This window comes from Podarcis vaucheri (assembly GCF_965113315.1).
Source record: "Podarcis vaucheri genome assembly, chromosome: 9".
NCBI classification, from domain to species: Eukaryota; Metazoa; Chordata; class Lepidosauria; order Squamata; family Lacertidae; genus Podarcis; species Podarcis vaucheri.
This window is the reverse complement of record NC_138767.1, coordinates 64,071,274-64,098,653: the sequence shown is the minus strand read 5'-3', so window position 1 is coordinate 64,098,653 and position 27,380 is coordinate 64,071,274. Positions and strand designations below refer to the sequence as shown.

At 42.1% G+C, this 27,380-nt stretch overlaps 1 protein-coding gene across 3 annotated transcripts in view; it reads right to left on the bottom strand.

Moving 5' to 3' along the window:
• The window catches only part of ARAP2 (ArfGAP with RhoGAP domain, ankyrin repeat and PH domain 2), a 158,610-nt gene that overhangs the window by 43,924 nt on the left and 87,306 nt on the right, over positions 1 to 27,380 (bottom strand). For all 3 annotated transcript variants that reach the window (XM_082238008.1, XM_082238007.1, XM_082238009.1), the window contains 7 exons: positions 23,882 to 24,056; positions 22,692 to 22,820; positions 15,093 to 15,237; positions 13,070 to 13,172; positions 10,665 to 10,863; positions 9,129 to 9,192; positions 2,911 to 3,074 (listed from right to left, as the gene is read on the bottom strand). In XM_082238008.1, coding sequence (XP_082094134.1) covers positions 2,911 to 3,074; positions 9,129 to 9,192; positions 10,665 to 10,863; positions 13,070 to 13,172; positions 15,093 to 15,237; positions 22,692 to 22,820; positions 23,882 to 24,056 — 979 coding nt within the window. The remainder of the gene's footprint in view (positions 1 to 2,910; positions 3,075 to 9,128; positions 9,193 to 10,664; positions 10,864 to 13,069; positions 13,173 to 15,092; positions 15,238 to 22,691; positions 22,821 to 23,881; positions 24,057 to 27,380) is intronic.

Below are 27,380 nucleotides of genomic sequence, written 5' to 3'. Positions count from 1 at the left end.
GGTCCCAACCGCCCACTAGTGGGCGTTTCAGGATTCTAGGTGGGTGGTAGGAGATTCTACAGCACTAGCTGAATCCTTCTTCCATTGAGCACTGGTGGGCAGTAAGGAAATTTTACCATCAAGAAAGATGTATTAGTGGGTGGTAGGTATAAAAAGGTAGACTACCCCTGTCTTAAATAGACCAATACTTCAATATAAAAATATTGTACAGTTAGAGGGGGGAAAACACAATTTGAACAAATGGCAATTCTTCAGGTTGCTCTGTATAATCATGATTTTAACACTGTATCACAGATTCAGTTAAGAGGCAGCAACACAGAAGAAGAAGCTTTTACTGCATGTATAACCAGTGGTAAGAAAGGGGGGAAGCAGGAATCCTAGGCTAACTGAGAGATTCTCCTTGCACTAGTGGGGGGGGCAAGTCTGTCACTTTCTGTCTCTCATTTTCCCACAACCTTGGATCCCGAACGCCTTGGCTCCCGAACAAATCGGCTCCCAAATAATCAAAACCCTCAAGTGAGTGTTCTGAATTTTGAACAATTTTTGGAAGCTGAATGTCCGTTGCGGCTTCAGATTGGCTGCAGGACGCTCCTACAGCCAATCAGAAGCTGTGCCTTGGTTTTTGAACAGTTCCAGAAGTCAAACGGACTGCTGGAATGCATTCTGTTCAAGAACCAAGGTATGACTGTACATGGTATCTCAACTTTTCTCAGATGTTTTGCCATTCCAGCTCCATCCAGCACTGCTTGCAATCCTTTAAAGTTTCAGATTACTCTCTGTACATCTGCTTGTATGCCACAGTACCCTAATGGTACAGACATTTATTCGTTTCTTACATATCATTTATGCAAAAACATTGCCAGGGTTTGGGCTAATTAAACAATCTATGATCTTTTAAATTTTATTGTTTTTTCTTTGCTACTATGGTATGTAGTTTTTGTGTTTTTATATGGTAAACTGCCCTGTGATTCTTGGATGAAACCTGGTATAGAAATCTAAGTACCGTATTTTTTGTACCAGACCACAAGATGCACCTAGTTTTTGGAGGAGGAAAACAAGAAAAAAAATATTCTGAATCTCAGAAGCCAGAACAAGAGGGATCTCTGTGCAGCAAAAGCAGCAATCCCTCTTGCTATTCTGGCTTCTGGGATAGCTGCGCTGCCTGCATTTGCTCCATAAGACGCACACACATTTCCCCTTACTTTTTAGGAGGGAAAAAGTAAGTCTTATAGAGCAAAAAATACGGTAATCGATATTTCAAGGACCACTTCTCCCCACATAAACTGTCCCAGACGCTGCGTTCAGCATCTGAAGGCCTTCTTTGTGTGCCACCGCCATGTGAGGTGCAGAGGGTGGCTACACAAGAATGGGCCTTCTCTGTAGTAGCTCTCTGTTTGTGGAATGATCTCCCCAGAAAGGCTCGTCTGGTGTCATCGTTATACACCTTTAGGTGCCAGGTGAAATCATTCCTCTTCAACCAGGCCTTTGGCTGATTAATAGTCTACAGCCTTTTAAATGTGTCTGTGGGAAGGGCGGGTGCTGTTTTGCTGTTCTTGCTTTAATTATTTATTTGTGTTTTTATCTTGTCTTTTGTTCTGTGAACCACCCCGAGAACTTGTGGTGAAGGGCAGTATTCAAATTTAATAAATAAAAATAAAATAAATAATTTCCATGGAAGCAACTCTTACACAGCTAGAAGACCGTTTAAATGATCCAACTTGAATGAGAGCCATTCAAGTGGGCGTGTCCCACACAACTGGAACTCCACCACCACTCATGCGTTTGGATCATTCAAATGTTCTTGCTGGAGCTGATCACAGACTAGCGGCTCGGAGACATGCATGGCGCAAAGGGTTCTGGGTGATAGCCTAGAGCACACCGTCAAACCTTGTAGAGCACTGGCAGAGCTTCTTAGGTCTCCCTGTTGTCCATAAGATCAGAGATTGGATATTACAACATATCCAATGTTATTTTGTGGCTGAACAGTGCAGTGGGAGATCAGCAGAGCAACCTTCCTCAACATGGCAGGTTCTAGCAGTCTTAGCCTTCTGGCTTTCAAACACCTTTTGAAAGCCACGGCCTGATAAGCTGTTGGCTGGCAGCAGTTCTTAAACTAGGTACCAAAACAACATACACTACTTTTTGGGCACATAGATCTCCATCTTTCAGTAAATAAGATCCTGCACCCAACAAAAATAAATGGACCTCGAATACTACTGGCCCAGAAATGGAAAGAGGACAGAGTTCCGACCAGAGACGAATGACTGATGAAGATGATGGACTACGCCGAAATGGCTAAATTGACCAGGAAAATCAGAAACCAGGAAGAGAAGAACTTTAAGACAGAATGGGGGAAAAATTCAATGTATTTAAGAGAACACTGTAAACAACTGAAAACTTTGGCAGGATTTGATTAATGCTTGTAATGTACAAAAAATATGGTAAAAATGGATGGTGATTATTTTAAAAAATAGAGAAAATAAGAGAAGCAGTTGGGGGAAAGATTGATAATGGCAACCATGGAAAGGTGGAGCGGTGTCAAAGGATTCAGAGAATCCTAAATGACGATGTTGATGTTTAATGTTTGAATTCAAATTTGTTATGTAAAACTTTACACACACACATACACACACACACACACACACACACACACAGGACCTCAAGAAGCTCCTTATAAGGAGATGCTCTCTGCCTTGACTTGTACATTTTAGACACACACACACACACACACACACACACAGCCATGCAAATAACACACAGTGCAACAGTGTGAACCTGTGACAAAGTGTGGTCTTTGCAAATAGCAGTTCAAGCCCAGCTAATGTAATCTGATATAGATGCTTCTTAAGTACTCTATCCGGATGCATCTCCAATTTTCAGGAACTTGAACAAATGCTCTGCTCCACTTACCATACTGCGTAACAAATGCAGTACAGCTGTTCACTATAATCGGGACGTCATTTCTGCTGAGCTGCTGATCTTCTAACACGTTGCCATCTGTACCTGCTGCTTTTTCAATTGCGCTGTGCCAGACTGTGAAATCCAACTTTGTGTGGCCGTGGATGTATAATGTTCTGCAAAAAAAAAAAGTTTGGGGAAAATATTTTGAAAGGAGCAATAAGAGGGTGAGTGGAGAAAGCAATTCTTATTTTAGTGAAAAAGAGCAAGATGGATATCGTATGGATAGGTGAACACAGACCAACTGAACAGCTGGCCATAACCTAAGGCTGAAAACAGCCACAATGCTGCTTCTCTTGAAACACTCTCACTTTTGAGAGAATATTCAAAGAGAACATGAATATTTCTCCTCAGGGTTGAACTCAGATGATGGGGAGGGTGGAGTGAAATCACATATAGTTTGATCCTCTTCAAAATTTGTCAGCTTCTTGGTGCAAACTTCTCCCAATGAACACATAAGCAGTGTTGATTAATAGGCATATTGCTGCAAGCAATTCCCCCTATTGTAATGCATTTTGGAAGGTTGTTTTCACAAACGTATGCATTTTATGGAGATTTTCCTCTAATATATGCATTGTGTACATACTGTTTGGATTTTAAAGGTTAACAGTTTGGTTCACATATCGGTTTGAGGATTGTGAGAAAGGTAGTCTCCAAAGTGTCCCAAGTAATTGCTGGAGGTGTGGATATAAATCAGGCAAATGTGGTGGCTATGTAAAAAAAATCCAGGCATTTTGGGAGCGTATCCACTTAGAAATACAGAAAATAATAAAGACTTCCTTTAAGAGAAAACCAGAAGCTTATCTCCGGGGGATCACAGATTCGGATATCCCGCAAAAAATGAAGAGTATATTTTTATACGCCACAGTGGCAGCAAGAGTTCTTATCGCTACAAAGTGGAAGAGTGATGAAATCCCCTCTACCCATGAATGGATCCAAAAGTTAACAGATTATGCGAAGCTAGATAGTTTATCAGAAAAAATAAAGAACAAACCAAAACAGGAATTTATTTCAAAATGCTAAGTCTTCAAAGTTTATTTGAAAAACAACTACAGTAGTTTAAACTCGGTCGCAGCATTTGAATAACTTTAGTAGTAGATTTAAGAAAGATGTGAAATTTAAGATAAATCAATGATTAGTTAATTTAAGACAAAAATGTGTTTTGGCAACAAATAATAGATAATTGAAACAAAGAATGGGTGGGAGGTTGGGCCTATAGTCCAAGGACTGCTTTTTACTTTACTGATTTGTAATTAATATTGTCGTTATCACTGTTTTGTTTGTATTCTTGTCTTGTTTTTTTCCTTTCTTGAGTAAAAAAAAAAAGAAAAGAAAAAGGTAGTCTCCCATGAAAAGACAAAATAATTTTGATTTTTCCCTCCAACCCTACTTGACACGGAATTTTGCATGAATGACAAAATGCAGTTTGGACAACAAAAGCTCTAAAAATCCATGCTTTTGATAAATTTACTCAATACTCCTCTTGGATGTATAAGCTTTTATTGCCCTTCATTAAAAATGTATTATTTCCACATCATCTGCATTTGGGGGCCATTTTAAGCCTTTTGAATCATAGTACCCCTTGTAATCTTTTCTGCAAAGGCAGAAAAATGAATCAGTGGTTGAGAAGATTTAAGATGCTACATCCCATAAGATAGTATGACATTGTGCAGAATAGATACACTCAGGAATAACTAAGTGAGATCATGAGCAAAAGTAAAGTATAATAAATATCCATCAAACAACTGAGGAAGTGAACACATGAAATTTTCTTTTCTTTTTCTTTTTACTCTGCCAATGTGTTTTCTGAGGAAATTCACCACTTAGGGTCACAAAATGGAATCAACAATGGATTTAGTCCTGTGAGAGGGTGGGTGGGTGTGTAAGAGAGAGGGAGTTATTCAAGATGTATGTGGTTATTTATAAAGCTCTTGTATCCAACTTACAATGTGATTCCAGCAACCGGTATAACTCTCTTCAACTGAACAATGCCTCAAGCTGCTTTGAATTCTGACAAGAAGTGTCAGGTGTCAGAAACAGTATAACCTCTGGAGAGCCTCTATCTGCTATAACTCCAATCCCCTCTGTGAAGTCTCCCCTCAGATTCTCCACCCCAGTCAAACTGGTTCATTGAAAAAGTATTTCTCAGTACAACCAGCCAAGAGATGTGCTCGGTTCTAGATATGCGAGTCCTTTTCTCTACATGCACATCAATCTGGAAAGGGTACAGAAAACCTGACCAAGCTACCACATAAACCCCAATGTGACTCTTTCCAGAGCACCCGTGTGTTGTAGTCAAACAGCTTCTACAGTCAAACCTCAGTTCTCGAATGGCTTTGTTTTTCAACTTTTCGGTTCCCGAATGCTGAAAACCCGGAAGCAAAATGCTCCGGTTTTCTAACGTTCCTCAGAACTCGAATGTTGGACCTCGGTTGCTGAACGTTTCGGAAATCGAACGGTCTTCCGGAACAGATTATGTTTGACAACTGAGGTTTGGCTATATAGCTCAGTGAATAGCACTCTTGAACTTTATGAGAAACTGTTAGGCTGGCTGGTCACACAGTGGACGTAGGGAGAGGGAAAGCTTTTTGGTGGAGGGGAATACAGTTAGACTCCCAAGGCAGCCGCTAAAGTCAGATAACACTTATTTCTTTGCAAGGCTTTTCTTGCAAAGGGTTTCAGAAGGTTACTGAAGTGTTAGAGGAGCTTCTCGCCGAATTTCCAACATAATGCGCTGTTCCTCTCTTTCAAAGTCAAGCGTATGCAGTGTGAAAAGAAAAAATGCAGAAAAACAGGAGGATTTATCTTATGGGTTAAGAAAGAACTGAACAGAAACCTCAAATTACACTTTTCAGATGTCCAACATTCACAGGAAATGGAAGGTCAGAAGAATTTCATTTTCTGACCAGAAAGCTGCTATGTATATGAAGAGAACAATGGAAGTTCACTTTTTGCAGTAAGAGATTTAGGCTGCATACATAATGTACATTTATATCACATATGCACCCAACAAATCCTAGGAGATGAGCTTTGCTAGGTTACTGGGAATTGTAGCTCTGTCAGGGATATGCTTCAGTTCCCAGGACAGGAAGATGTGCTTTAAATGTATGATGTGCATTCAACCTTTTAGGTGTGGGAAGGATTTAAAGTGCTGAAGAAAGGATTATATTAATCTAATATTTATATTCCACCTTTCCTTCAAGGAACTCAAGATGGCATATATTTCTCTTCGCGCCACACACACACACACAACAGATATTCTCACAGCAACCTTGTGTTAGATTGAGAGATGTCAGCTAGTGGATCCATCTTCATGGATACTTGGGGATTTGAACCTGTTTCTCTACCACACATTTTAGCTACACAACAACAACAGCTCTCAAGAAGCCATTTTGTAGCAATAAAGCAATTTGGTCCACCTTTTATTCAAAGTTATCCAAAATATAATTCAAAAGCAAAAGCTTTTGAATTATGGTGCTGGAGGAGACTCTTGAGAGTCCCATGAACTGCAAGAAGATCAAACCTATCCATTCTTAAGGAAATCAGCCCTGAGTGCTCACTGGAAGGACAGATCCTGAAGCTGAGGCTCCAATAATTTGGCCATCTCATGAGAAGAGAAGACTCCCTGGAAAAGACCCTGATGCTGGGAAGGATTGAGGGCACAAGGAGAAGGGGACGACAGAGGACGAGATGGTTGGATAGTGTTCTCGAAGCTACCAGCATGAGTTTGACCAAACTGCGGGAGACAGTGGAAGACAGGAGTGACTGGCGTGCTCTGGTCCATGGGGTCACGAAGAGTCGGACATGACTAAACGACTAAACAACAACAACAACAACATCCAAAATATACACCTCAGCCAATACACGTTCCATGCATTATACCCACTGAGTTTAATACCCATTCCAGCAACACCTTCATAGTTCCAAAACAAGAAGCTATAAAGCCTACACACACACACACACACACACACACACACACACCTCCTAATAATTAGACTGGCTGCAGCAGTGAGAAGGTGGTTTTCATTTTGCTAGGTTCACAAAAACAGACATTACAATTTGCATAGCAAAAAAAAGTGCAGCTGAACACAAGACAAATCTCAGCAATGTCTACCTCAGGGCAGCATTTTAGAACTTCTCTGTTGCCTGCCCCAACGGGACTCATTAACATCAGGTATGCTCCTGGTGTAGGTGTACCATGCTCTGTTCTTGAGCAGAAAATACCAAGACACCTGTAAAGTAGCTACATGTGTTCACATGAAAGGGCTGCACAGGATATCTTCAAAAGACGGATGGGGAACCTCTGCCCCTGAGTCCTTCAACATTGTTGTGTAGCCTTATTAGACTATACCGATTGGTGGGGTCTGCATTGCTCCCAGGAGGGAGAAAGGAAGTCAAATGACACCGAGGTTGATTCAGAGAGTTTATTCTGCTCTCCGGATAGCAGAAGGCATTTGTGTGGTCAGTTCACAGCAAGTCCAAAGAAATGAGAAATTTCATGCAGTATATATATCCTAGAAGGCACCCTCTCCCCCCTTCCCCAGGAATCCAACCACATCAGCTTATACACGTAAGCTGACATCCATGACCATAAACAGATATTCCTGTTCTGGTACTCTTGACCATAAAAGGTTGTTCCTGTTCCTATACTCTTATCTTGGGGCAGGATGTCACCAACTCTAAGAGCACTCCTGGCGCCGTTCCTGGGTCTCTTGTCAGACCTGACAAGGTCTGTGCGTCTATGTGGTCAGGATGTAAGATAAGACCCAGACATGCCATCCCTGCTCCACTCGGAACTGGCAAGGCCATCCATTGCTGTCATGGACTGATAAAGGAGAGGGCTTTGAGCACTTGTTTATACAGCTGGCTTTCTGTTTATACATTGACTCAAGAGCTCAAGTTAATGCATTTTAGAAATGCTCCCTTGGAGGAGGAAAAATGAGGATTTTGGGTCCCGTTTCAGATTGCACAGAAACCCATTCCTTCCCCCTTCAGTTGGACTCAAGCTCTCATCATTGGGAGTTGAAGTCCAACCATTTCTGGATGGTCTCAGGTTCCCATTCCTACTTTAGAGGCCAAAAACCCAGAAGGAGAGCACCTAAGTTGGCATGCAAAAAGTCCAGACTTCAATCTCTGCCATTTCCGGTTCAATGGAGCTCGAGGAGCAAGGCTGAGACCTTGGAGAGTTGCTATCACACAGTTGGAGCAGACCATGCTGGCTAGATCAAGGGCCTGACTGCGCTTGATTATTTCTTTTTTTCTTTTTCTTTTTTAAAAAGACTCTAGAAACTTGCAATCCAGAATATTTATTTTGTTAAGCTGCATTTTAATGCAGCATTTACATAGTGTGGATAAGCATTATCTTTCTTTGTATTCTCAACACATTTACATCGTTGATTACTTCAGAACTGCCTGGCCAACAACCAAGGCAAATCTAAGAAACTAGCTGCACCTCAAAGACTAACAAAATTATAATGAGATAAGCTTTTGTAGACTATCATACACTTCATTAGAAGAAGGAAGTATTATTGTGAGTTGCAGGGTTGTCTGTGTGTGTGTGTGTGTGTGTGTGTGTGTGAGAGAGAGAGAGAGAGAGAGAGAGAGAGAGAGGTGATAGATGATAGATGATAGATGATAGATGATGAGGTAATAATAATAATAATAATAATAATAATAATAATAATAATTTTTATTTATATAGATAGATTTTATTTAGATAGATAGGTAGATGATAGATAGCTAGATAGATAGATGATAGATAGATAGATATAGATGATAGATAGATAGATAGATGATAGATAGATAGAGATAGATAGATGATAGAGATGATAGATGATAGATGGACAGACAGACAGACAGACAGATAGATAGATAGATAGATAGATAGATAGATAGATAGATAGATGATAGATAGATAGAGATGATAGATAGATATAGACAGATGATAGATAGATGATAGATAGATTAGATAGATAGATAGATGATAGATGATAGATAGATGATAGAGATTGAGAGAGAGAGAGAGAGAGAGAGAGAGAGAGAGAGAGAGAGAGAGAGAGAGATAGCTATAGATGACAGACAGATAGAGATGATAGAAAAGCAATTATGAATCTGGAATAAGATTTTGGATATAGGAGATACGCATTTTTGCCTAACCATCCCTTCCTTACCTTCCTTTCTCAACCAAAAGCAGGACGTCTATTTTTTCTCCGTTTTGGATTATGCTGCTGATTGCTGAAAAGTGGACAAAGAAACCAAACCATTTACAATTGCCTAATGGAAGTTTAAAACAGACACACAGCATTTAAAAAAAGCAGAATCAATCTTTTGGAAGTTATACTGCAAAACAGCAACAGCAGCTGAGCCTGGAAATCTGCTTTAATAATCATTAGTCTCTGGGTAAGCATTAAATGGAAGCCGGCATCTAGTAAAGGTGAAACAGACAGCCCTCTCTGTAAGTAATAATGAAGACAAGTAAAGCAATGAATATGTTTCCTATTAAGGACAGTCAAGTGAAGTCAACAGAAATATTTCAGCTCTTAAGTTGGGAACTACCGGTATATACAAGGGTGTAAAAGGAGAGAGGGGTACATAAAGGTTGGGGTTCTATGGCAGTGGAATTCAAAAAGTACACCCTGTGGCAATTCAGTTGGAGCCCAAATGTATGCAAACTTCTCCTTCCTAGCAGGAACAATTGGTGATAATGTAATCATTTAGACCAGCTGAGTAAATTAACATTTCTATAGTGGGACAAGATACCTTGGAATTTGGTGAACTCTCTTTCATTGGAGGTTTTCAAGCAGAGGTTTGATGGCCATCTGTCATGGGTGCTTTAGTTGGGATTCGTGCAGTGCAGCGAGTTGGACTAAATGAAATAATGTCTCTTCATTCATGATACCAAAATGTGTGTGTGTGTGTGTGTGTGTGTGGATGTACAGCTATCTATTTATATATCTACTATAGATATATCTATCTATGGGAACGTGGGTGGTGCTGTGGGTTAAACCACTGAGCCTAGGACTTGCCGATCAGAAGGTCAGCAGTTCGAATCCCGCGACGGGATGAGCTCCCGTTGCTCAGTCCCTGCTCCTGCCAACCTAGTAGTTCAAAAGCACGTCAAAGTGCAAGTAGATAAATAGGTACTGCTCTGGCGGGAAGGTAAATGGTGTTTCTGTGCGCTGCTCTGGTTCGCCAGAAGCGGCTTAGTCATGCTGGCCACATGACCCGGAAGCTGTACACCGGCTCCCTTGGTCAATAAAGCGAGATGAGCAACGCAACCCCAGAGTCGGTCACGACTGGACCTAATGGTCAAGGGTCCCTTTACCTTACATCTATCTATATATCTTCTCACACAGTTCACCCATTACCATATCAGTGTGGGAGTCACTTTGTCATAGTTTCGAAATTTGGGTATTATTGTAATTGGTTCCTTCTCATGTGAATGTTGCTCAATACTCTGAGAATGACATCGTGCAGGAAGAAGCTATGTCATTGGCCTTGTCCGCATTTCCTTTATCCATGCATTGCTCAAGAAGAGTGGGAAGAAGTTACAGGGAAGTGACTCCCATACCACTGGATACACAGTTATGGAAGTTTATTACGCCAACACACACAGACACACACACAGCATCTCTGTGTGTCTTGCCCTTCAAGCAAGTAAAGTTCTGTGAACTAGCTCTTAACCCATGGTGTTTCCAAAGTCTTACTTAACTCCTGGAGCCTCCGTAGATACATGGAATCCTCCTGAGAGTTTTCCGGTTCCAGGCAAAAATACAGGCTTGACTTCTCTACAGCAAACCAGCCTTTCTTCCAGTTATCAAGGTTCTGGCAGTCTTTGTAGTACAGCTGGCCAATCAGATCGTAGTCCCTTTCCAAAAGACATTTGCTAACGATGGGTACAAAGTGCTATTCAAAACGAAAAGAAAGAAAATAAGTGAGCATAAAAATCAATACTAGAAACTAAATCAGTGCCGGATTTACGTATAAGCTAAACAAGCTATAGCTTAGGGCCCCACTCTCTTACTGCACCCCCCAAAAATATACCGTATTTTTCGCTTCATAAGGCTCACCGGACCATAGGGCGCACCTAGTTTTTAGAGGGGGAAATCAAGGGGAAAAAAATCTTATTTCCCCCCCAGCCACAAAGAGCAGCGTACAGGCTGTGTGCAACCTCTACCTGCCAGAGGGGTTGCGCGCGGCTGTGGCACAAGCCAAGACAGCGAGTGGGATGAATCCCCCTCGCTGTTTTGGCTTTCTCTTTAGCCGCACGCAACCTCTCCCTTCCAGAAAGGTTGCGCACAGCCATGGCACAAGCCAAGACAGCGAGCGGGATGGATCCCGCTCGCTGTCTTGGCTTGTGCCATAGCCGCGTGCAACCCCTCCGGCAGAGAGAGGCTGCGAGGGGCTAAAGAAGCCATAGCCACGTGAAGCCTCTCCCTGCTGGAGGGGCTGCACGCGGCTATCCCTGAAGCCTTCCAAGCGCAGCACAAGTTCCCGCTGTGCTCCTCAGGCTTCGGGTTCCTTTTGCTGAAGCCGGGAGAGCAAGACTCTCTTGGCTTCAGCGAAAGGAACCTAAAGCCTCCAGAACGCAGCAGGGACTCGCGCTGTGCTCCAAAGGCTTCAGGTGGCTATCCCTGAAGCCTGGAGAGCGAGAGGGGTCAGTGCGTACCGACGCCTCTCACTCTCCAGGCTTCAGCGAAAGCAAAGCGAAGCCTCTGGAGCGCGGAGGGAGCGCTCTCTCTGCACTTCGGAGGCTTCGTGTTGCTATCGCTGAAGCCAAGGAGCCTGCATTCGCTCCATAGGATGCACACACATTTTCCCTTAATTTTTGGAGGGGGAAAAGTGCGTGCTATAGAGCGAAAAATACAGTACTTCTTAATTGTATTTCAGTTCAACAATTACTTTGATAAAATACATATTTTGTTATGTGCAAATGGCTTTAGATACCTATGAGGTCCATAAATTACCATATAGCATATATTCAACGCAAAAAACAGCGACAATTTGTTGTTGACAAAGGACAGCTGGACATATAAAGGGCCCCATTACCTTCAGTAGCTTAGGGCCTCATCAAACCTAAATCTGGCCCTGCACTAAATGCCGTATGACCTGTTGAGTTTTAAGTAAAATTCAGATTGACTTTACTTCCCAATTATTGAAGTGGTTCATGGCCTATTTCTTAACTTTAAAATAATTATAGCTTGACTTTACATCACATATATCAGAGGCTCAAGGTTGCTTAAAAATAAAAATGACACACAACAGAATTTTTTTAAGCACAGTAAAAAACAGCATAGAAAAACAATTAGCAGAACTATACTGATGATACTGCAACTCAGTCTCTAGATGACCTCGACCAGAGGACTTGGGCATTTGTTAAATAGCAGGGTTTGTTTGTTTTCAAGCAATGAGGGTATTTTGAGACATCAGAAATCAGTGCCTCCTCATCCTGATTCCACTTAATGTGTTCAACCAGTGTTTTTGAATACAGTTATTACCTTAAAATTCAAGATTATTGGGGTGTTGTTGTTTTTTAAAAAAAAGCTTGAATTCTGATCTATGTTTTACGCCTGCTTCAGAAGCAATTATAACAACAGATATTTTCCATTAAGAAGTTGTGGGCGGAAACACATTTTCACATTCTCCAGATCCAAATTCACTTGTACAGTGGTGCCCCGCAAGACGAATGCCTCGCAAGACGGAAAACTCGCTAGACAAAATAATTTTCCGTTTTGGAGGTGCTTCGCAAAACGAATCTCCTATGGGCTTGCTTTGCAAGACGACAATGTCTTGCGAGTTCCTGCTGGTTTTTTTCTCCCCCCCCCTTTTTCTAAGCCGCTAAGCCACTTATCAGCTGATCCGATCAGCAGATAAGCCGCTAAAAGCCTCTAAAAGCCTCTAATAGCGCTAATAGCGCTAATCCGCTAATCCTTCAAAGGGCTTGCTTTGCAAGACGAAAAAACCGCTAGACGAAGAGAATCACAGAACGGATTCTTTTCGTCTTGCGAGGCACCACTGTACTGAAACCTGGTTTCTCCCAAAATTCTAAGCTAATAGAGCCAACTTCACACGCAGTGCAAACGCTCTTGACTTATCTGGAATGGATAATTACCTTAGCAATTGCCCGAGTCCATTTTCTTTGAGTATGCGCAGCTTCAGCACAGAAGAGAAACACGCGTTCTGACAGTAAGTAGATTTCAAAGGCAAATATAGCTCTAAAACCACCAAGGACAAGGAGAGTCAATGCTATTTAGTATAATCCTAATAAAAGCGAAGTAACAAACGTTTCAATTATTCCCCCAGATTTCCCTGTGTTGTTCTCATAATTGAAAAAGGGGAAAGCAGGTTGTAAGAGTGACACCAACTAAAAGGTTTTATTTATGGTTTATGTGTTTTTATACAATATAAAATTAATCGCTCATCTGACTGTTTAACGAAGAGGGAATGGATGACAGGTAAGTGGTAGGAGGATATGGAAGTTTAAAAGAGAAAAAGAAGGGACTAATGGGTTGTGGGTGGGTGAAGTTGAGTATTCAGTATATTCGTTAATTTTACTGCCACTCAGGTTATTTCAAGTTGAAGGTAGATCAAAATTTCTTGAATCCCCTGGGGTAGCTCAGTTGATAGAGCATGAGACAGCTGGTAGAGCATGAGACTTTGAGGGTTGCAGGATCAAGCCCCATGTTGGGCAAAAATATTCCTGCATTGCAGGGGATTGTACTAGATGACCCTTCCAACTCTACAATTCTGATTCTGAATCGTAAAGGGGCATGTCAAGGCACTGCCAAGGCTTCGGGAAGCTATTCCTCCCCCGGTTGGAGCAAGAGCAGAGAAAACAAGGAGAGGCCATTTTTAATGAGTTTTATTCACTCCTACTAAAAGGTAAAGGACCCCTGACCCTTAGGTCCAGTCATGGCTGACTCTGGGGTTGCGGTGCTCATCTCGCTTTATTGGCCAAGGGAGCCGGCGTACAGCTTCCGGGTCATGTAGCCAGTATGACTAAGCCGCTTCTGGCGAACCAGAGCAGCACACATGGAAGCGCCGTTTACCTTCTCACTGGAGTGGTACCTATTTATGTACTTGCACTTTGATGTGCTTTCGAACTGCTAGGTTGGCAGGAGCAGGGACCAAGCAACGGGAGCTCACCCCGTCACGGGGATTCGAACTGCCGACCTTCTGATCAGCAAGTCCTAGGCTCTGTGGTTTAACCCACAGCACCACCCGCGTCCCATTCAGTCCTAATAGCAAGAGACAAAAGAACACAACCAGCCTTAACATGGCATTGCCCAAACTGGGCTCCTCCTCCCTTTTTCCTAGCAACAGTAACTTCTCTGGCAGTGGCTCCTTGTGGTCAAATGCCTTTGAGCCCTTTGTTCCTGTACTCTTAAACAAACGTCACCTTCTGGGAGAAGGAGGATCAGAAATACTTTCCAGTGACAACGTGTCAGCTGGCTGCCCTACCACAGCTCTCTCCCCCCTTCTTCTAACGCTGCCCAATTCCTTTGTTCACCTAACTCTGAGCTGGGACTTCCCTTGGGCTCTTTAAACTCCTGCTATAAATGAAATCTGCATTCCTCTTCTCCTGCAGCATTATTCTGAGTATTATTCTGCTTGCCCATTCTCTTCCCTAAACATTCCCCAGACCGCTTTATTTCTCCAGCTAAGTTCCGAAAGCTGAATTAAGCGAGAAAGGGTGTTTCTTACATTGGAGGGGAGGATCATTTTGCAGGTGGCAAATCGGTCAGTGCAGGAAGAGTTAAATAACCCTTGCCAATTCTTCTCTGTAATTGTCCCTCCATGCCGCCCCTACAAACACATTATCTTCTATGTTTTGGAATAGGTGTCTGCATCATAGCTCTGCATTCTGCTTCCCCATCTGGAGAAAGCAGTGTTAGGCTATCTCAGCTGCCAGTTCTGGTTTTAAAAGGCCTGGAGGGATCTCGGGAAAAGCAAAGGAGAATGTAGTCACAGCAGCTCTTGAAGCCAGCAGCAATTGATGTGAGGGAAGCAGCACATGCAACAAGAGCAGGGGATAAATATTTGTTTTCCAAGTCCCCAAACCAACCATGCTTTGGGGAGGATATATTTCAAAGAAGATTATTTAAGAGGGTTTTGGGGGATGATCCAGAACTTACCCCATGTGTGAAAAGGAGTTTGCTTTGTGAATGACCAGGCAGATGACTTCATTAAGGTCAATCATCCCATTGGGGGAGGCGGTCTTCTCATTTTCATAGTAGCTCAAATAGCGACTTTCCAAAGCACACCATCTCTTATTGCAGTCTGCATTTATGTTAAAAAGGAAAAGGGGGAGATGCATGAGTCTACAGATCAAGGAAATAGTGCATAGCAAAGTTTCCATATTTTCCCATGTATAACACTAGGTTATTGTCATAAAAAATTATTCCAAAAAACTGGGGCTCGTCTTATACATGGGTAGTCGAGAGGTGGGAATTGTGGTGGTTTATCAGCAGAGTTTTTGTGGGTGAATGGTGGATGCGTCCAGGTCTGCCGGCTATTGGCTGCTGCCGCAATTGGGTGGGTGATTTGCGTTTGCTTTCTGTGATCGTGCAGATGATTGGCGGATTGTTCGCTGTCCATGTGATTGGCTTCTGTGGTTCTGCGGGTGAGCGACTTTCGGCACCCCCTGCAAATAAAGCTCCACAAGTGTGGGCAATCTTCCCCCCAAAAAAGCTCAACAACTCTTGGCAATCTCCCCCCATTTTCTCAATTTTTTTGAGTCCCAAAAATGGGGGGGGTGTTATAGACAGAAAAGTAGGTTAATGCTGAAAAAAGACTCTTGCAAAACTTAAGGCTTTCATTTTCTTTTGCCAACTAATAAATGTGATATTAGTTCAATAAAAGGTAGTTTTCAAAGGAGGAGGAGACGCACTTTAAGAAACACAATTTGGGAAACATAATTTGGCTTTCTTTGCAGAGAGTATCTCTCAAAGTAGAATTAAATAAAGCAACAGCAAATGCGCTGGCAGAGTTTTATCTTCTTAATAACAGGTAAAAGTACCATGTAGAGCTACTCAAATGTTATTCAACATATCTCCACTCTGGTATACATGCAGATAGTTCAATGTACACACAGGTCTAGTCCACATATGCAGCAGAATGATGTGAGAATGAGGTGGAAGAACAACCTCCCCTAGATTAGTATCCTTCAGATTTTTTCAGACTACAACTCCCATCAGCCCCAGCCAACATGGCTAATGGTCAGGGATGCTGGGAATTGGAGTCCAATGACTTCTGGAAGGCCCCAGGTTGAAGAAGTCTGCGGCAGAGCTGGTAGATTTGACCAGGCCAATTCAGACGCCAGAAGAGGACTACATTTTTGAATGCTCTGTGTCGTAAGAGGATGTCTGCAAATACAAACTAGTACAAGACGGGGCTGGCCAGGCTGGAACATTTCTACTGTATTTGTAGTTATTATCTGAAATGTAGTTTATTTTTATGTGGAGTCTCAACCAGCTCCCATTGTCACTCCTGCAGATCACAAAAGGGAGAGGAAAAATGCATACACTCATCTGACAGGGTGTGTATTCAGTTCCACTCCGATATCATTCATATCAGCTCTCAGATAAATTCTGTCCATGTCAACTTTCAATATACTATAAAGGGCTTCAATTGTTTTCCTCTTACCAAAATGACATTAAAATGTAAAGGGACCCCTGACCATTAGGTCCAGTCGTGACCGACTATAGGATTGTGGCGCTCATCTCGTTTTATTGGCCAAGGGAGCCAGAGTACAGCTTCTGGGTCATGTGGCCAGCATGACTAAGCCGCTTCTGGCGAACCAGAGCAGTGCACGGAAACGCCATTTACCTTCCCGCCGGAGCGGTACCTATTTATCTACTTGCACTTTGAGATGCTTTCAAACTGCTAGGTTGGCAGGAGCAGGGACTGAACAACGGGAGCTCACCCCGTCACGGGGATTCGAACTGCCGACCTTCTGATCGGCAAGTCCTAGGCTCTGTGGTTTAACCCACAGCGCCACCCGCGTCCCTAATGACATTATGCTGCTACAAAATGACATTGTGCTGCTACAAAAGAGGGGGCCTTTTCTGTGGTGGCACCCATTTGGATTGCCCTCCCAAGGAGACATGCCTGGTGCTAGCATTACAATTAAGACTTTCCTATATTTAATACAGGAGGGTTGCCATGTGTCCTCTTTTTTCCAGGACACGCCCTCTTTTTCATCATAGTGATCCATAGCTAAAAGTAGCAGTAGGCAAATGTGTCCTCTTTTTAGCTCTTCAAAATATGGCAACCCTACGTATAGTCCCAAGCATTTTATATATGGTTTTAGTCAGAACTGTGCTGTTCTTTAAGCTTTATGTTTTTAACTAGCTCTTTGTTTTATTGTTTGTTGTGTTTGCTAGTGAAGGGGTTCATTGTTTCGGTTTGTTACTATGTTATGTATTTTTGTGTTTTTATATTGCAAACCGCCCTGTGCTCCTCGGATACAAGACGGTATAGAAATTTAATAAATAAAATAATAAATAAATATGCAAAACACAGGTGGAAATCTTTGGAAAATAAGTTGTATTTTCTGCACTCTGCAGTCTTTGAGAAGGGTATGATTCAGACTTGGGATTAAAAAAAAAATTGGAAATTGTGAGGGCTTCAGTAGTACCAAAAACTTGAAACAAAAGCAAAAACCCACAAAATGCATTAAATAAAACACTAATGCGGTCCCCATTTGCACAAGCACACACAGAGAGAAGTCAACAAAATGCAACTGAGCTTCCTAGACATGCATCCTTTTTTTTAGTAAACAGCTTCAAAGTCTGGTCTTGCCACAATCTCAGTGCACATTACAACTAAATAAGGATGTCTCGGCAAACAGACTTATGTAGACTGTTACATTTAGGCCTTTAGCAAATAAATATTACAGCTTTAAAGGACAAAGTAGCTGTACACAGTAGTAAACTGCCCTCGCAATTCTTCAAGAGAACATAAAAGTAACGTTCATTTATGTTTGCGCCACATGTAGTGCACCATTTCTTACTTTACCCATCACCCAGGTAACAAAACATTATGGTTTTTAAGGACTCATTTGAACTGCACCTTGTATTTAAAAAGTGTGTAGCTTCTCAAATAGCCATGAATAATTTCCCATAGGTGCTGGTTCGCTTGCTGAAAAGCTAATGGTCTTTATAGTAGTGCTATTTGGATAAGCCCCCGACACATGTATAAGCAATGGAAATTCCATTCCCCCCCCCCAGCCCTCTCTGCACACACTGCAAAAAATGGCACCCCTGGACAGGTATTGGGGGTGCATGGGAGGCTGCACAGAGGAAAATAGGAACAGGAAGTCCCGCCATGTGAGACGTCCACCCAGTAAGTAAGCTGATATTATGATTGACATCCAACCATCCCTGCTGAATCCACCCCCAATGTCCATGCAATTCCCCAATCTACTTTATGGAACTGAATGTCAACTGAAGAAAGGACGCAGCTTAAACTTTTGTGGCCACAGGAGAGGGAAAGGCAAGCTGATGTTCAGATGATCTCGTGGCCACACCTTGCTTTTTTTCAACAAAAACAGTGGTGGATTCAAAAAGATGAATTCAAGTAATCATGAGCTAACCCTTTTCCAATTGAAGAATTTAGCACACAAGCTGCCCTCCTGGTTCTGCGGCTTCTCCCATGATAGAACAAAAGTGTAGGCAACAAAAGCACAGTGTTGGGAAAGGTCAGAGTTATGTAACAGGATTGGGGGGAAGCTAAGAGCAAAGTGTAGTGATGTATGGAAGTGAGAGCTGGGCCATAAAGAAAGCTGATCGCCAAAGAATTGATGCTTTTGAATTGTGGAGCTGAAGGAGACTCTTGAGAGTCCTATGGACTTCAAGAAGATCAAACCTATCCATTCCGATGGAAATCAGCCCTGAGTGCTCACTGGAAGGACAGATCCTGAAGCTGAGGCTCCAATACTTTGGCCACCTCATGAGAAGAGAAGACTCCCTGGAAAAGACCCTGATGTTGGGAAAGATTGAGGGCACAAGGAGAAGGGAACGACAGAAGATGAGATGGTTGGACAGTGTTCTCAAAGCTACCAGCATGAATTTGACCAAACTGCGGGAGGCAGTGGAAAACAGGAGTACCTGGCGTGCTCTGGTCCATGGAGTCACGAAGAGTCAGACACGACTAAACGACTAAACAACAACAACAAACAGGGCTGCCTTCAGATGTCTTATTTATTTATTTATTTATTTATTTATACATACATACATACATACATACATACATACATACATACCTGCCCATCTGCCTGGGTTTCCCCAGACAATCTGGGCAGCTCCCAACAGAATATCAAAAAACACAACAAAACATCAACCACTGGAAAGTTCCTTCAGATGTCTTCTAAAGGTTGTTTAGTTACTTATCTGTTTGACATCTGATGGGGTAGTATTCCACAGGGCGGGCACCACTACCAAGAAGGCCTTCTGCCTGGTTTCCTGTAACCTCACTTCCTACAGGGAGAAACCACCAGAAGGCTCTCAGCACTGGACCTCAGTGTCCGGGCTGAACGATGGGGATGGAGACACTCCTTCAGGTATACTGGGCAGAGGCCGTTTAGGGCTTGAAAGGTCAGCACCAACTTTGAATTGTGCCTGGAAACATACTGGGAGCCAATGTAGGTCTTTCAGGACTGGTGTTATATGGTCTCAGTGGCCACTCCCAGTCATCAGTCTAGCTGCCGCATTCTGGATCAATTGTAGTTTCCTGGTCACCTTCAAAGGTAGCCCCACGTAGAGCGCATTTCAATAGTCCATCATAGAAAGGACAGACGGCTCTGAAGTTCATCTAAGTGGAACCAGCCTGACATCAGCCTCCATCTGCTTCTATAAATAGTGGCTGCAGGAAGGCAGGCACTAAGGAAACACAGGTATTCCCAGGTATACTGGCATTCCAAAGCAGGGAGATGCCTTATGGGAAATTCAAGGTTGCATCTTGTGAAAATGGCATAGGCTCCTACAATGCTTTTGTTCCCATCTAGAGCTGTAGAAATATGTGCCTTGCCTACAAATACAGACAGATGCAAGCCTCCACTCCCATCAGGGATCTACAGATTTGCAACAAATTGCCTTGCTCTCATCTCCCGGATCATCTGGATATTCAAGTCCAATCGGTGTTATTTTGACCAAGGCTTCCAATAAATCGATGGGTTTACACAGCTTGTTTATAGATCAAAAGCAGACAGCAATGTTTTCTGAAACAGCCTCCTTTTAACACTTGCCACAACCTCGCTGGGTTTCCAAATAAGATGATCTTTTTAAAGCAGAATATCGTATTTTGACAATTTCAGGTTTACCGATACTATACAGACACAGATAGAAGAACGAAAAACCTAAGTGGCAAAGCAAAAAAAAAACACCTCTGAACTTAGAAGAATTGAAAGCTGCAGGAAAAAGCATGTAGCCTGACAGGAGCTGATTGCAAAATGAACAGTTGAATCATAGCATGCAGTAGCTAAAAGGTGGTGCTCTTGTTTTCCATGAACACTGGAAATAGAGGCCAAGACAGAGTCAATCTATTTTACGCTGGCAGAGGTGATGGTAGAAAGCCCACTCAGTATTGTGGGGCTATAGCTTTCACAAAAACACAAACACACACACAAAATATCAGGCTTTACCTGAAGATATATGCGCAAAAAATTTGTAACAAATAGGAGAAAAAGCCAAGGAACACTATAATATTTTAAAGCTTACCAATGCTATTCTTCCAAGAAACCACTACATGTCAAGATTTGAGAGCCCGTCCTATGAAAATATATACCTAGCATTGTCATGTACAACTATTATGGTGCCTGTTTTATCTTAAGATGAGCAGTGGAGGAAAACAGAGGGCTCTTGATTCTTTCTTCCTTCACCCCACAACACCACAGGTCCCTCACCTCTTTCCCCTTGGCCTTCCAACCAACTCTTCCCTTTCTCCACTGTGAAATCCTTTGTCCAAGCCTCAGTCATCAACAATACATAATGACTGAGAAGGTCATTTGCATAACTGTCCTTGTCTCTTTGTCACAAGGGAATGTGACCAAGACATCATCTGCATTAATAGAAGGTACACAGAACTGTTTTGGTTTGGCATTGTAGTGACCAAGCACCTCCTTAAAGCAATCTGTTATGACCTTGCAACATCAAGAAGCAATTCTGCGGTAACTGTTGTCCTGTGGGATGATTAAATAGGACAATGGTTTCATATACAGTGGTACATCTACTTACGGATGCGATCTGTTCCAGGGTGCGGTTCGCACCCCAAAAAGTCCGCAAGTAGAGCACCGCTTCTGTGCATGCATGTGATGTGATAGAGCACTCCTGCGCATGCGCGAAGCGCACAGATCACTCCTGTGCATGCGCGAAGAAGCAAACCCAGAAGAAAACACTTTTGGGTTTGCCACGTTTGTAACCTCAAAAAATGCAACGCGAAGCAAACGCAACTCGAGGTATGACTGTAGTGGTGAATTACTCATCATTCCCGAATCAAGCTTTCATGTTAGTGGCACACATCCTAGGCAGTGTTTCGAAAGGGTGTGAGCTATCTCCACTCTATGGGGCAGAGAGAAGTAATCCTTGCAGCAGGGCAATACATTTCATTCTACCCCTGAAAACTGCAAGCCTCTATGTTGTGTAACAGCAATGAAACTCCTCTCCATTTTGCCATGCGGTAATCTGCTGTTCAAGAACTACAAATCTCCTGTGGGCATATGAAATTAATCCCACAATATATTTAAACTCAGGCTCTAATAAAAGTCATAGGACCCAACTCCAAACGCTACCACTTTTTGTTACACCATTTGGTGCCCTTGCAATAGAGGTTCCCATAAAAGGCTTTCAGAAAAACATATCTTTACAACCCAATTATCCTTCTCTAAGAACCACAAAGAAGTGAATAAGCACGACTGAACTATAAATGCAGTGGTACCTCGGGTTACATACGCTTCAGGTTACATACACTTCAGGTTACAGACTCCGCTAACCCAGAAATAGTGCTTCAGGTTAAGAACTTTGCTTCAGGATGAGAACAGAAATCGTGCTCCGGCGGTGCGGCGGCAGCAGGAGGCCCCATTAGCTAAAGTGGTGCTTCAGGTTAAGAACAGTTTCAGGTTAAGTACGGACCCCCGGAACGAATTAAGTACTTAACCCGAGGTACCACTGTACAAATGTTTGGAATTAAGTAATTTCAAGAGGGGTATACTTTGTTTTGACTTAACTGAACTGCATCTTTAATCCTAAGGAACTTTTTTTTTTATTCCCAGAAAGCAAGCTTGAATATGATCCCTATTAACTATCAAACTAATTTGTCATAATTTAGGCATTTTTAAAACATGGGGGAAAAATCTTTTTATTTATTTATTCTTCTTTGGAACTATTGGACAACTAAAACCTAATGGATCTCTTATAATGCACACACGGAATTCATTAGGGTAAGCAATATTTTAAAAGAAATCAAGTGTGTAGGAACCATAATACCTGCTGTACATATTACCGAATCATTCCCTCTCCTTCTATTCTTCGTTATGAACTTGTGATCAGAGAATCTTATTTTATTTAAGGGGACATTTCTGTCTCTTTGCATACACATCATTTCACAAAAACACCCCCCCCCCCCTTGTATTACTTTTAACGTTCTAAAATAAAACAGGAAAGAGCTGCAATCTGACCAACGTTCTAAAAAGCAAGTCAAGCATTGGGGTGAGCAGGATGGGAAAGAGACTGTAATACCTTCTTTTAGTTTCTTCTCTGTAAACGGCTTTGTAGCATTGAAGGAAACCTTGTATAAATAGTCACAAAGGAAGGAAGAAGAATCTCGACAGGAAACATTGTCTGAATGAACTTCATAGTTAGGGAAATCTGTAAAAGTCCACAAAAAGTATAATGAAAAGAGCCTGTTTCAGTGACTATGAAACACGTATCGATAAAACAATAGAAAATTTATTAGCTATTGGAATTTTATGTGAAATTTGTGGGAATTTTAAAAAAATATATTTAAAAAGGTGTATACCTCAATTTATTTCTACATCCAGGCCCTCTGCCCCTTCCTTTTCTCTCTTTCTTCCTCTCTCCCTCCCCTCCTCTCTCTCTCTCACACACAAACACACACACACACACACACACACACATGTCCCAAGGCAGCAAGGTGCCAAAACCAGGAAAGTACAGTAGTACTTGGAAGTTGAATGGAATCTGTTCTGGAAGTCCTATCGACTTCCAAAATGTTTGAAAACCAAAGCAGGGCTTCTGTTTTTGTTTTGTTTTTTTCAAATAATTTTTATTAACAGGCCAATCAAATCACATTAATTCCGAATCACGTTAATTCCAAATTATGCAGCCACATTTTTAAATTTTTGTTGGGGGTACCCATGCTTCGAGCTCAGAAAGGGATCCAAACATCTCTCTTGCTGCTGCTGCTTTAATGTACACAGTTCTGTTCAATTTTCTCTTTGTTATTTTCCTCATCTTCTTGTTGTTATCATATACAAAGCAGGGCTTCTGATTGGCTGCAGGAAGCTCCTGCAGCCAATTGGAAGCAACAGAAGCCCCATTGGACGTTCGGCTTCCAAAAATAGTTTGCAAACTGGAACAGTCACTTCCGGGTTTGCGGCGTTCAGGAGCCAAAATGTTCAGGAACTAAACTGTTCGAAAACCAAGGTAAGACTGTAAAAGGGAATTTACCTGCAAGCATAAAGGATTCGTGATTTTTATCTACCTTACAAAAATTCAGTCACAGCATCCAATATACATCAAAGAGTTTTGCAAGTGGGACTTTGACTTAGTGCTGCCACATTCTCTCCGTTTTGTCATTATTTGATCTTTTTAAATCCATATTAACTTAAAATACATTGCACCACGCAGTTACACACACACACACACACACACACACACACACACACACACACATTTCAAGTCTGTACCTGAAAACTTATTGTGGTGAAGGAATTCCATCTGCAGCCTTTGTCCAGATTTCTTGGCTAACAAGTATGGGGTACTGTAGACAGGATCTCCGGTAGCGCACATCACATCTGCTCCGCTAAACAACAACATCATTGTTTCCAATACGTCCTGCTTAACTACCGCAGCACACAGGGCCTGATCATAAAGATGAAAAGCATGAGCTACAAGTAGAACACCAAACAGGAAGGAATTAACGACTCTTAATGCAATGGGCAATCTCAGCGGTCTCGTCACACTGTAGCCGATGCATTCAGCTGAAATTCACACAGCAAGGTCAAAGCTCGCCACATTTCACAGGCTTGAGAACCATATGTCAGGAGTGCTCTGATGGTGTTTCCTGCTTGGCAGGGGGTTGGACTCGATGGCCCTTGTGGTCTATTCCAACTCTATGATTCTATGATTCTATGATAACTATCATAAGGCTATTAAATCACAGTGTGCTACAATTACTGGGGGATTCGTAGGTCTGGACCAACATCCATTATTTAAGACAGCTTACCTTGTACAGGAACTATTACTAGCCCTGTTCAGTAGGCGAATGGGTTATAAAAGGTAAAGGTAAAGGACCCCTGGATGGTTAAGTCCAGTCAAAGGCGACTATGGGGTTGCAGTGCTCATCTCGCTTTCAGGCCAAGGGAGCCAGCATTTGTCCACAGACAGCTTTCCGGGTCATGTGCCCAGCATGACTAAACCACTTCTGGCACAGTGGAACACCGTGACGGAACCACAGTGCACAGAGACGCCATTTACCTTCCCGCCACAGTGGTACCTATTTATCTACTTGCACTTTGACGTGCTTTCGAACTGCTAGGTTAGCAGGAGCTGGGACAGAGCAACGGGAGCTCAACCCATTGCGGGGATTCGAACCGCCGACCTTCTGATCAGCAAGCCCAAGAGGTTCAGTGGTTTAGACCACAGGGCCACCCACATCCATTATACTGAAAGCATATGTACATGTACAAACCTAACTAATAATAATAATAATAATAATAATAATAATAATAATAATAATATATTTTTATACTGCCCCATACCCGCAGGTCTCAGGGCGGTTCACAACATAACATCACAATATAAAACCACAAAATGTGTAATAAAAATGAAAACAAGAACCATCCAATAAACCACCCCCTCCCCAACGCAATTTAAAAGGGAATTAGATGTCAATCAGCCAAAGGTACTTGTTTGCCTGGTGCCTAAACATGCATAATGAGGACTCCAGAATCCAACCACAATTTTCACACATTCATCTAGACTGCTGAGCAGAGCACATGTTGTACAATTTGTATGTACACGGGGGTCTCTCTCTCTTTTTTTAAGTGTCCCTGATCATGCATGCAAGATGCACATGTGTAGGCATTCTACAGGGAATTTGAGCTAGTATGTGGATGACTACAAGGCACCATAATACCACCTATTCTCTGTACAGGCATATATTTGCCATCTGAGCAGGGCTTCTATGTATGGAGGAAAAAGCATGACACTTGGGTTTAGCCAGAAATGTAGTACACAAATTTATGGGGTTATGCAAATACATATTTTTCATTTTTCTCTTTTCGAGCAACATTAACCGGGCTCTGACTTCTCAAGGCAGACACAGTAAGAAAACCTTATAAGGCATTATTAAAAAATGCTACACCGGGAGCACAGTCATTTTACTATTTGTTTCAGCAATACTGGTGACACATCTATGCCTATAGAGGATACTCTAGCTCAACTGATTATTTTGCTGGTCCTTGTCTACCTCTGCAGATCAAAACAAAATCCTTTCTGAACACTTACATTTAGAAGTCACAGAACAGATGGAACAAACTGAAATATCTTCATTTAACCCTAGAAGTGTAACTACTGTCACTTGGCATTCCGGAATAAAATTGTAATAGGGCTGCATGCCCTACATATAAAATACAGAGTTCTCTTAGGTGAAGCCAAGGTCTTCCTTGAAGTTCTAACATTCCTCCCCTCTTTGAACAACAGACCTTCATGCCATATAACAAGCTATCTTCAAATCTCTACACCATTTCAAAAGCAATTTGTTATACAGAGCATGAAGACCACTGGAAAATTACAAGTTCAAAGCTCCCCTTGGAGGTATAGTACTAGCTATGTGATTCTCTGGATTCTGGCCTTCATAAATTGCATACAATAAAATTAACAATTAATTGAACTATTAATGTGAGTTCATCAACATATCTAACAAAAGTCAGAAATAATTGAGTGGGTGGGAGTGATTGTATCTAATGTTAGTCCTGGTTTGCTCCTCTGGCTCTGCAATGCTTCTGCCTGTGGGATTTGTTGGAGGAGGTGGGTTGGCCACTGGAATCATGACTTGTTTTTAATCAGATATGTTTCTTAGGATTTGGGGTCCACCCAGGGACAGCTGTGAGCCAAGGCTTCCTACATTGCAGGGGGTTGGACTAGATGACCCTTGGCATCCCTACCAACTCTACAATTCTATGAGTCTATGAGCTGTGGTCTATATATGGGCTATATACCCAAACGCCATTTGGCATCAGTTGAAGTTTGGAAGGGCATGGTGTATCTATTTGCTCACTTTGGCAATAAAGCAAACTAGGTTTTGGCCAGTCCTTTTTATTGCATATCTGTGCCTTTTTTTTTTAAACACCTTCTTGTAATCTTTCTTCTCCTGGCTGTGTCAGTTGAGTTGTGACAGAGAGCATCAACAGAGGACATCAACAGAGGACAGTCCAGTTGTGCGTTCAATTAGTTTGGGCTACTTATTCCTTTCTTTACATAGAAATGACCATTTAATAAAGTTGTGGCCTATTTAACCCCACAATTCCTCTAATCTGTTCACAGTCTGGACTCTAATCTACAAAAGCACAATGTCATCCAGATGTTTTGAACTACAGGCAGCATGGCCAATAGTGAGGGGTGATGGGAGTTATGGTCCAAAACAAAATTGGTGTTAGTCTTTAGTCTTTATTATGCCCAGATTCTTTGAGATAGATGATGATTGATAGATGATAGATAGATAGATACAGTGGTGCCCCACAAGACGAATGCCTCGCAAGATGGAAAACCCACTAGACGAAAGGGTTTTCCGTTTTTGAGCTGCTTCGCAAGACGAATTTCCCTATGGGCTTACTTCGCAAGACGAAAACGTCTTGCGAGTGTTCCGCTTTTTTTTTGCTCCCCCCCCTTTTTCTAAGCCGCTAATAGCCTTTTAGCCGCTAAGCCGCTAAGCCTTTAATAGCCGCTAATCTGCTAAACTGCTAATAGCGCTAATCTGCTAAGCCGCTAATAGGGTTGCTTCGCAAGACGAAAAAACCGCTAGACGAAGAGACTCGCGGAACAAATTATTTTCGTCTTGCGAGGCACCACTGTAGATAGATAGATAGATGATAGATAGGTGATAGATGATAGATGATAGATGATAGAGATGATAGATGATAGATGATAGATAGATAGATGATAGATATCAAACAAGAAAAAGAG